Source organism: Geospiza fortis, unplaced genomic scaffold, assembly GCF_000277835.1.
Source record: "Geospiza fortis unplaced genomic scaffold, GeoFor_1.0 scaffold85, whole genome shotgun sequence".
Taxonomy (NCBI): Eukaryota; Metazoa; Chordata; class Aves; order Passeriformes; family Thraupidae; genus Geospiza; species Geospiza fortis.
Genome location: NW_005054358.1, coordinates 2,286,886 through 2,297,761, shown reverse-complemented (window position 1 = coordinate 2,297,761; position 10,876 = coordinate 2,286,886). Strand labels below are relative to the sequence as shown.

At 47.8% G+C, this 10,876-nt stretch overlaps 1 protein-coding gene across 5 annotated transcripts in view; it reads right to left on the bottom strand.

Annotated features, from left to right (window-relative positions):
• Positions 1-10,876, bottom strand: part of CACNA1B (calcium voltage-gated channel subunit alpha1 B) — a 330,258-nt gene that overhangs the window by 133,810 nt on the left and 185,572 nt on the right. For all 5 annotated transcript variants that reach the window (XM_031059209.1, XM_031059210.1, XM_031059211.1 and 2 more), the window contains exon 11: positions 10,597-10,806. In XM_031059209.1, coding sequence (XP_030915069.1) covers positions 10,597-10,806 — 210 coding nt within the window. The remainder of the gene's footprint in view (positions 1-10,596; positions 10,807-10,876) is intronic.

The following is a 10,876-nucleotide window of genomic DNA, read 5'->3' as shown; positions in this document are numbered from 1 at the left end:
GGGCACGGCCCCGAGGCTGCCAGAGCTCCAGGAGCCTTTGGACAGCGCTGCCAGGGATGGACAGGGTGGGGTTGCTGGGGGGGCTGGGCAGGGACAGGGATGGATTTGATGATCCTGGTGGGTCCCTCCAGCTCAGGAGATTCCATGATTCCACCATCCTCTGACCTCCTGCAATCTGCAGCTTCAGCTGAGTGTGGGGAAAAATTCCCATTCTGCCTTGGATTTCCATTCCCAGCCTTGCACATCCATAGGAGTGAGCAGAGCTGGCCCAGGCCCATCCTGGGTGTCTTTGGAAATGACTTGAAAAATGCAGCTTCAATTACTCAAAATAAAAAAGGGGTTTTAAATTTTAAATTTTAAATGAAAGCCAGTCATGGAACACCATGGGCATAAAGTTCCCTGAAATCCAGGAAGCAATAACGAGATGAGAGGAGCTTTATTAACACCTTAGTGAGGAGCCTGCAAGGACACCTGTGCCAACATTTGCAAAAGGGGAGGAAATTTCAGGAGTATTAATTATCCCACGTGACCTGCTCTCCTTGAAAACAGCAGCAAGATCATCAAAGGACACTCCAAGGGCAACGTGTTCCCAGCTGAGGAATGAGATGACAAAATCTGAGTCCTACAGCCTTTTTCCCAGGAAGAGGCAGATCCTCCCTCTGGATCTCAGGGCACAGGAGCAGCACAGCTCCCTCTGACCTTGAGCTTGGAGCTTTTGAGGAGAAGCCTCTTCACACCTGACCAAGCTGCAATTTTTCTCTCCTTTCTCACAGGAGGTGCAAGGACTCAGTGAGGAAACTCCAGCACCAAGGATCCCACAGTAAGGAGATATCCAAAATTGTGCTGGGAATCCATCTGACCTACCATCTCTCTGGTGAGGCCCCACCTGCAGAGCTGCCTCCAGTTCTGGGACCAGCAGGAGGACCTGGAGCTGATGGAATGAGTCATGAATTCCCAGAATTACTGGGTTGGAAGAGACCTTCAAGATCACAGAGTCCAACCCAGCCCCAACCCCTCAACTCAACCCTGGCACCCAGTGCCACATCCAGGCTTTGTTAAACACACCCAGGGATGGGGACTCCACCACCTCCCTGGGCAGCCATTCCAGAACTTTATCACTCTTTCTGTGAAAAACTTCTTCCTGATATCCAACCTGAATTTCCCTTGGTGCAGTTTGAGGCTGTGTGCTCTGGTTGTGTCAGTGCTGCTGGAGAAAGAGCCCAGCCCCAGCTGAGCACAGGCACCTTTCAGGAGCTGTGCAGAGTGATGGGGGCAGCCCTGAGTCCAGAGCAAACCTGGAGCTGCTCCAGGGCTCTGGAGCATCTCTTGGAGAGCTGGGGGTGCTCACCTGGACAGGAGAAGCTCCAGGGAGAGCTCAGAGCCCCTTGCAGGGCCTGAAGGGGCTCCAGGAGAGCTGGAGAGGGACTCTGGTGTCACACTCAGCTGGTGGTGCTGACTGGCATGACTTCCAGGTCCCTATCCCAAGGGTTGATATCCAGCCAATGCTGTGAAACCTTGTAAAATCAGCTGATAAAATCACAGGGAGGGGTTGTGGATCCTCCAGGAAGCAGTGCACAGCCTCCACATGTGTCATGTCTCTGGCAGGGAGATTGTCATCCCCTCATCCCCTCATCTCTGCCCCAGCCCCACCTGTGTGAGTCACAGCTCAGGTGCCCCCCAGATTCTTCTACAGAACGACAAAAATCCTCAGCAGTGTTTTTTAACTGCAAATTTGCACCAACAGACCTCAGGACACTTTGCCAAGACAATTCCCATCATCCCAAAGGAGCACAAAAGGAGGAAGGACCAAGGATTAATGTTCAGTCACTGCTCCAGCAGAGGCTGAACACACCCTGGGTTATCACAAGTGCAAAGCGTCACCATCAGGCTGACACATCCTGCAAATCCACAATATCACCCAAAAAAAAAGCTAGAAAGTGGCAAAAGAGAATCAAGAAATATTTGATTATATATTTAAATATATATATATAAAAAGACAGGAAATATTTAAAACTCAGAGCATCTAAAAACCAACTTCCTTCTGCTGCTCTTGCAGGAGCCACCCTTGGCCTTTCCCAGCTGATGAATTCCAGGGCAGAGCCCAGACCTGGCAGCGAGAGCTGTGTCCCAGCAGGTACCAGATGCTACAAATCAGAGCCCAGGGAGGCTGGGATGCAGGGAAGTGGAATTCAGACCCTGAACTCCTCAGGCAGAAGGAATTGGCTCCATGGAGATGCTGCTGCATCCAACACACAATTTCTTCTGAGAAGGCCCTGCCTAAATAATTGAAAATGCAATTTTGTTGTTTGGGCCTCCTGGTATTCAAACCTCACCTCATTTCATTTGCCTTACTCAAAAGCATTTTGTGATGTGATTTAAGGAGGAAAGGTTTGATACAAACATTCTTATTTCATTTCCAAGCTGTGCTGTTGGCAAAGGCCATGCAAGCATCCCTTCACCCCACACCTTTGAATTAGGTTCCTGATTAGAGTTACTAGCTCCTTTTTGTCAATCATTTACAGATTAATTCCATTTCTGCCCCATCTCCAAGTCCAATAGCATCAGAAGCAGGTGCTGAGCCTGATACTTCCCTCTCCTCACTCTCCTCTCACATTAAAAGAACCTTAGCAGGGCAAAACTTCCCCCTTTTTGCCCAAGCAGATGTGAAATGCTCATCAGACAGACATAAACATGCTCCAGAAAGCCTTTTCCTTGCAAATGCTGCACATCCAGAGGGAGCTGGGTCTCAGCTTCAAAGGCAGCAACAGCACCAAAAAAAGGCCAAATTTGCCCCAAACATAAGGTTCGGCAGTGGGCAGGGAACAGGCCATAATGGCTCAAATGCTGTGTTCAAACATTTATCAAAAAGAGGCATTGTGGATTTGGGGCTCAGACCTACACAGATAAAGGAGCCAGGAAGGATCCCTGCAGGGTGTGCTGGAGAAAGAAGAGAGCTTTGGGAAGGGCAGCCCCTGAGTGAAACTTGAGTGACCCAGTGCTGAAACCTCCATCCCAGAGTCCCAAAAACCCATCCCACAATCCCAAAAACCCAACCTACAGTCACTAAAACCCATCCCACAGCGACAAAAACCCATCCCACTGTCCCAAAAACCCAACCTACAGTCCCTAAAACCATCCTACAGTCCCTACACCCATCCCACAGTCCCAAAACCTCATCCCACAATCCCAAAACCTCATCCCACAATCCCAAAAACCCATCCCACAATCCCAAAAACCCATCCCACAGTGCTAAAAACCCATCCCACAGTCCCAAAAACCCATCCCACAATCCCAAAAACCCATCCCACAGTCCCTAAAATCCATCCTACAGTCCCGAAAACCCATCCCATAGACCCAGAGAGCTCTGGTCCCAACCTCACCCCACAGCTTTAGGCAGAGGAAGAGGAGCCCACCCCCAGCCCCATCCCTGGGGCCTCCTGCCCTGCAGCAATGCCTGCAGCTGCTCCCACAGGAGGGGGTTTGGGAATGTAGGATGGGTTTTTGGCACTGTGGGATGGGTTTTTGGCACTGTGGGATGGAGTTTAGGCACTGTGGGATGGGTTTTAGGCACTGTGGGATGGCGTTTTGGCACTGTGGGATGAGTTTTTGGCACTGTGGGATGGCATTTTGGCACTGTGGGATGAGTTTTTGGCACTGTGGGATGGGTTTTAGGCACTGTGGGATGGGTTTTTGGCACTGTGGGATGGGTTTTTGGCACTGTGGGATGGGTTTTTGGCACTGTGGGATGGAGTTTGGCACTGTGGGATGGGTTTTAGGCACTGTGGGATGGGTTTTGGCACTGTGGGATGGGTGTTTGGCACTGTGGGATGGAGTTTGGCACTGTGGGATGGGTTTTAGGCACTGTGGGATGGAGTTTTGGCACTCTGGGATGGAGTTTTGGCACTCTGGGATGGGTTTTAGGCACTGTGGGATGGGTTTTTGGCACTGTGGGATGGAGTTTTGGCACTGTGGGATGGATTTTAGGCACTGTGGGATGGAGGTTTCAGCACTGGGTCACTGCAATTTCAGTCAGGGGCTGCCCTTCCCAAAGGCACAGCCCTGGTCACTCCTGGTGTCCCCAGCATGGATTTTGAGGGGCCCTCAGTTGAAAATTCATCTTTGCTGCTACCAGACCTCAGTGCTGCCATTGCAGAGCTGGTTTCTGACAGAAATCTCCTCTTTCTCAGAATACTGGCAGTGGTGGAAAGGAGCGTGAAGAGATGATAATAAAATCATGAAATAGATGCATGAAATATATTCTTTTATAGGCAACTGCAGCTTATTTAACCAAAGTTCTGTGCTTCAGTGAGCAGTGTCCATCTGCAGCATGAGAGAAATCCTATTTGGCCCTGGAGTCCTTTCCACACAGAGAAAGAGAATCTCTGATTGAATTTGAGGATAATTACAGGGGCATGAAGTATGGCCTGTTATTAATCATATCACAAGAATTCAAAGAATTCCTCATCAGTGCTTTCAATAAGGCTAAAGAAATCCCAAGCCTCTCTCCAAAGCTCCTGCAGTCCTTTTTCCAAAGCAGTTGTAGAGACATGGAGCATCAAGCAGAGAAAGCTAATCAGAACAATTCAAAACAGAAAAGTTAAAAGAAAAGACCAAGGGAAGAATAAATCAATGCAGAGCCGTAGGCTTTTACCAACTGTTCTTTAAGTAAAATTAATTTGTAATGTAATTAAACTTCTCCCCAGAGGGACAGGTATAATTGAATTAGAGGTGCCTGGGTAGAGTTGCAGGGTTTAGCAGCTCCTTTTCCGTGCTCCTCTCCTGCTGCTGCAGTTCACAAAAAGCCTCCTCAGTCCATTCCTGAGCACCTTCCCTGAAACAGCATCTTTGGAATTTTTGATTTCTCTCTTGCTCTGCATCCCACCAGCCAGGCCCTGCTCCTCTGCAGCGATGTTCCCTCATCATGGATTAACTTTTAAGCAATTTTTGAACTCTGTCACTCTCACAGTTAAAGGATTTTGCCAATATTTCCAGGAGCTATTTCAAATCCCCTCATTCTGCCTCTACCTAATGGATTTGTGCACAAATCTTGGGCAGAATGGGGCTTTCCAGGAGCATTCCTGGGGGGCTCAGACCCAGCTGATAAATGCTGCAGAATTATCCAGGCAGGAGTGAGGGGACACATCCAGTCTGGCTGTCACCATGATATTTTCTGAAAAATCCCTTCACCAGGATTTTTCTCCTGAGAAGCCTCAGAAAAGAAACGTAAACAATAATTATCTGATTGCTTGGAATGTGGTCTGGAGGTTGCTTCCCAACAGGTGCATCTTTGATTGGTTCCATGTGAATTGTTTTTAATTAATGGCCAATCCCAGTCCAGCTGTGTCAGACTCTCTGGTCAGTCACGGGTTTTTATTATTCATTCTTGTCTGGCCTTCTGATGTCTCCTTTGCCTTTCTTTAGTATAGTTTTAGAAGATGATATGATATGATATAATATATTATGATATAATATATTATTATATGATATAATATGACATAATATAATATAATATATCAGCCTTCTGAGAACTTGGAGTCAAAACCTCATCTCTCACCTCATCCTGGGGACCCTCACAACACCACAACAGTCTGACCATCACTGTGACATCAAAACAACCAGCAAAGTCCTTAAGGCACCAAATATTTCCTGCACTCACTATTCAATTAGGGATTTGTAGAAATCTGAGCCTATGGAAACTCAGCCATCCCCCAGGAAAGGGGTGGGAAGGTTTAGGTCATCCCCAGTGCACAGCCAGGTGTGAATGCCATCCCACAGCTCCTCAGCCTGGAATTCAGGAGGGTTTGGAGGTATGGGAGACTTGGAATTTAAGAGGTTGAACTTGTAGAGCTTTTCAGGACAGTTCTGCAAAGTTCTTGGTTCAAAAATCACACTAAAGTGGGTTTCTGCCTGGAGCAGAGACAAAAATGAGCCCACAGAGCCTCTGCCTCTTCTCATGGAGAAAACCATCTTAAAAATTAAAACAAACAAATAAAACCCCCCAAAATTGGCTGCTGTACTTCAGAATTTCCATGATGACCATTCATGGAGAGATTTAGGTGGGATATTGGGCAGGAATTGTTCCCTGGCAGGGTGGGCAGGCCCTGGCACAGGGTGCCCAGAGCAGCTGTGGCTGCCCCTGGATCCCTGGCAGTGCCCAAGGCCAGGCTGGGCAGGGCTGGGAGCAGCCTGGGACAGTGGGAGGTGTCCCTGCCATGGCTGGGGTGGGATGGGATGGGATTTAAGGTCCCTTCTAACCCAAACCAAGCTGGGATCTCTGGTTTTTATTCTCGTTGTCACAGTGACCAACCTTGTACCACCCTGTCTAAAAACCCAGTGTGAGCATCCACAAAACCTTTCCCTGCTTTTGGATAATCTGGTTTTTTCTGTGACCCACACTGGGCTGCCCCTTCCCAATGCCAGGGGAGTTTCCAGCAGGGTTTAATATCCCAGAAATACTCAGAGCTCCTGGATGAAGGAGCTGAAACCTCCTCCTCTTGTGAGGAGAGCACCTCTCTTGTGAGGACAAGGCTGAGACAGCTGGGGTTGCTCAGCCTCCGAAAGCGATAATTGAGAGGAATCTCATCAAAACACCTGCAGGGAGGGCTCAGAGCTCTCCAGGCTCTGCTCCAGCAATGGGACAACAGGACAGGCAGGAACTGATCCCAGAAGTTCCACCTGAACATCAGGAAGAACTTCTTCCCTGTGAGGTGAACAAGCAGCTCAGGAGGCTGTGGAGTCTCCTCCCTGGGATATTCCAGAGACAATGCTGTGCCCTGTGCCCTGGGATAGCCCTGCTGGAGCAGGGAGCTCCAGGTGACCCTCTCAGGTCCCTTCCCTGCCCCATTCTGGGATTTCTTTCAGGGATGGTTTGTGGAGGCCCTGCCCAGGTGTTCCCCCAGTGACAAAGGGCCCTCAGGGCTCCCAGGTAAAGGGCAGTGGGATGTGCAAAGGCTGGGAGGATGCTGAGAATTTCATCCCCAATTTCTGGTGGTTTTCTGCCTCTTCCATTAAATGTCAGGCAGTGGGAACCCCATTCCCAACTCACTGGGACTCTATACCAAGAAATCCAAATTGCTGCCCAAGTGCTCCTGACACTAATTGACATTACCGGGTGTTCTGGACAAATGCAGAGTTCCTCAAACATGGATCCATCCCTAATTCCAACCTATTCCCTATTTTTGTCTTCAGCTGGGATAGACTGGAAGCCTAATTTGTGGCCTCTGTCTCAGGTAAATTTCCCAGCTGGAGGTGAATAATTCCCAGAGACAGAACCAGCCCTTCCAGCCCTCACTGCAACATTGAGGAGTTTCTGGCTCGTGGATTTCTTTGTGTTCCCTTGGAACTGCATAAGGTGCTCCCAAAACTGAGTTTTGTAAATCTGCGACCTTTTTTTGAGTTTAAAGACTCCAAGTGTGGGGTTTGTTTCCTAAACATTTAGTCCTAATTCCAGAGGAAATCCTAATCCTCAAACTTTTAATTACTCTGCCAATCTAGCTTATTATTTCCTCTGGTAAATTGAGGTAATGAATAAGCAAGAGTGACTTCTCTGTATCGTCTGTCTCTCTTTTCAGTTGAAATCTTGCCAAAAAAAAAAAAAGACTTGAAAGAAATTTCTGTCCTTATTATACATCTCTCATTAGAGCTCCATTACCAGGTGGCATTAAATATTTCAACAAATCTTAATAAGGAGCTTTTGATGTCAGAGCAGTCAGTATTCCTGACCTCTTAGGTCTGGTAAAAAAAAAACTTCAAAAGTTTGCCTTCCTTGTAATAAGGTAAGACCTGAGGATCTGAGGCAAGAAATATTTAAGTATCTCATTTAGAGAGAAATCAAGGCAAATTAGGTAGATAAGGATCTTTAAAGATCTAAGACAACATTGTTAGGCTGTTGGAAATATTTAAGGTTTTTTTCCAGTCTTCTGTTCGGTTTTTTCAGAAGTTTTATTTAAATTTTCATCTGGTCAAGTGCTGAATAACAGATTTGCTCCTGGCCATTTTATAGGGTCATGAATGGCTTTGTCTTCCAGGAACAAACCTCATCCCATCCCTTGAGAGGGAAAAAATTGCATTATCAGCATGAGGAATTTCTAGGAGTTTTCCAGCTCTAGGAGTCCCAGCCTCCAAACTTCATTAAAATAAACAAAAAAAGCTCCATCCCTCACCTTCCATATTTTTTTAAACCAAGCTTTGTCAGCAAGTCTGTGACCTCAGGGAGACACCATTTCTCACTCATCAGAGCAATTTAAAAACCCAAAACTCATACTTCAAAAGCACTTCTAGACTCTCTGAGCTAAACCAGGTGACCACAGGAACCAGCTAAAATAAAATCTTTGCACAAATACGGGATAGTCTTCCCTCTGGGAGTATTTCCGTCACTTAATGTCACAGGAGGGCACGGTGACACCCGTCCCATGTCATCACACCCCATCAGGGAGGGCATGGAACCAAAAAAGAGCTGTGAAGTTGGAACCTTTTAAAGGAATCACAGCACGTTTGGGGGCTTAGTGCCTGATTCCATAAGCACTGGCAGGATTTTTATCTCCCAGCCCATTCCAGCTGCTGGTACCTCGGGAATGGCAGAGCTGGCAGAGCTCTGAGTGTGTCCCCAACAGGAATCACCCACGGGTGCAGATCAGCTGCAAAGTGACACAAATTTAAATTCTCTGGACACAGGCTAGCCAGAGAATCCTGCTTTTCCCAGGCATCATTCCCCTTCCTTTTGTGCATCCTGCTCCAGGATAATTCCTCCTCCTGCCTTGTTCCAGAGCAATTCCTCCTGTCCTGTTCCAGGACAATTCCTCCTCCTTCCCCATTCCAGGACCATTCCTCCTGCCCTGTTCCAGGCTTTACACCTGATTGAATCTCAACTTGACAATAACCTTTAGGATAACATTCCTCTCTCAAACTAACACCCTGGTGGATTTTTTTATGAATTATGTGATTGAATAATTTGAAATATGATTTGAAAGAGAATTGAGATTGTTCAGTCAGGAGAAGGGAAGCTTTGAGATGACCTAGATGTGGCCTTCCAGGACCTGAAGAGGCTGACAGAAAAGGTAAAGAGACGCAACTTATAAGGGCCTGGGGTGCCAGGACAAGGGGAATGGTTTCCCACTGCCAGAGGTCAGAGTTAGATGGGATATTGGGAAGGAACTCTTCCCTGTGAGGATGGGGATTGGGATGGAATTCCCAGAGAAGCTGTGGCTGCCCCTGGATCCATGGAAGAGTCCAAGGCCAGGTTGGACAGCATCTAGTGGAAGGTATCCCTGCACAGGGGATAGAATAAGCTGAGCTTTAAGCTCCCTTCCCACCCAAACCATTCAGTGATTCCATGAGTGGTGAGTGAGAAGAACCAAGCCTTGAGGGATAATGAGAGCTGGGACGTGACCGTGGCACTGCGGGATCAGAAACACCAGAGCTGCTGAGGGAACAGGAGTGGCCAGTACTCATAGAATTCACAGAATTCATAGAATGACCAGGTTGGAAGAGACCTTCAAGATCATCGAGTCCAACACAGCCCCTGTGACCCTGATTTTTTAAGATTTTCTAAGATGTTTACATTCTTGTAACAAACTTTCTCACACACTTTCTGTAAATAACTTATTGGTTTGCATTCTTTTATGGAGGAGGAGAAATTTGATGGACTGTTGGTTTGTCCAGTGTCATTGGAGAGGTGGCACTTTCACCCTCCAATCCACTGTCACTTTTGGAAAACTATAAATGTTGGAGTCAGAAAATAAACTTCCCTTTTTTCACCTTGAGAACAGCGGTGTGTGCACTTGTGTTGTTTTGTGTCCTATAGTGACAAGCCCCAACCCCTCCACTCAACCCTGGCACCCAGTGCCACATCCAGGCTTTAGGCTGTGTGCTCTGGTTGTGTCAGTGCTGCTGGAGAAAGAGCCCAGCCCCAGCTGAGCACAGGCACCTTTCAGGAGCTGTGCAGAGTGATGGGGGCAGCCCTGAGTCTCCTTTTCTCCAGGCTGAGCACCCCCAGCTCCCTCAGGGGTTCCTCTCAGGGTTTGTGTTCCCAGCCCCTCTCCAGCCTCGTTGCCCGCTCTGGACACACTGCAGTGCCCCAAAGCCCTTCCTTGTTGGTAGAATGCTGTAGAACTCACCACTTGTAGTATAGATAAGAAATAGTAGGTGCATCTGTGATTGGTCTCATGTGCTTGTTTCTAATTAATGGCCAATCACAGTCCAGCTGTCTCAGACTCTCTGGTCAGTCACAAGATTTTAGTATCATTCCATTCCTTTCCTTTCCTTGCTAGCCTTCTGATGAAATCCTGTCTTCTATTCTTTAGCATAGTTTTAATATATCATTTTCTTTTAATATAATATATATCATAAAATAATAAATCAGCCTTCTCAAACATGGAGTCAAGATTCTCATATTTTCTCTCGTCCTGGGACCCCTCCGAACACCACCACACCTAAGCCTGAACAGGAAATATTGTCTCGAGGGTTTCAATCCCTCTTGAGAGAAGTAGAAAAAAGGAGTCAAAACCCAGCAGTGAGGGCAGCTGTAGAGAGTAATAAGGTCACCCCTGAGTCTCCTTTTCTCCAGGCTGAGCACCCCCAGCTCCCTGCAGTACTCACAGAGAGCAGTGGTCAGCTTCTCGGGCTGGTCATAGTGCACCATGGCCACACAGAGGGTGTTGAGGGCCACCACGCAGAGCACGACCCAGTAGAAGCTCTGAGCCTTCACCATGCGGCGGATGAAGAAGCGGAACATCTTCTCCTTCCTCCTGAAGTAGGACGAGCTCTCGTTCTTCCCACTCTTCAAACTGGCACGGGCAAAGGGAGACCCTGGGACAGAGAGAAGAGTCACCACAGCCCATCCCAGCAGGGAAAAGGCTGCAGGGGGTTTCTGGGCACA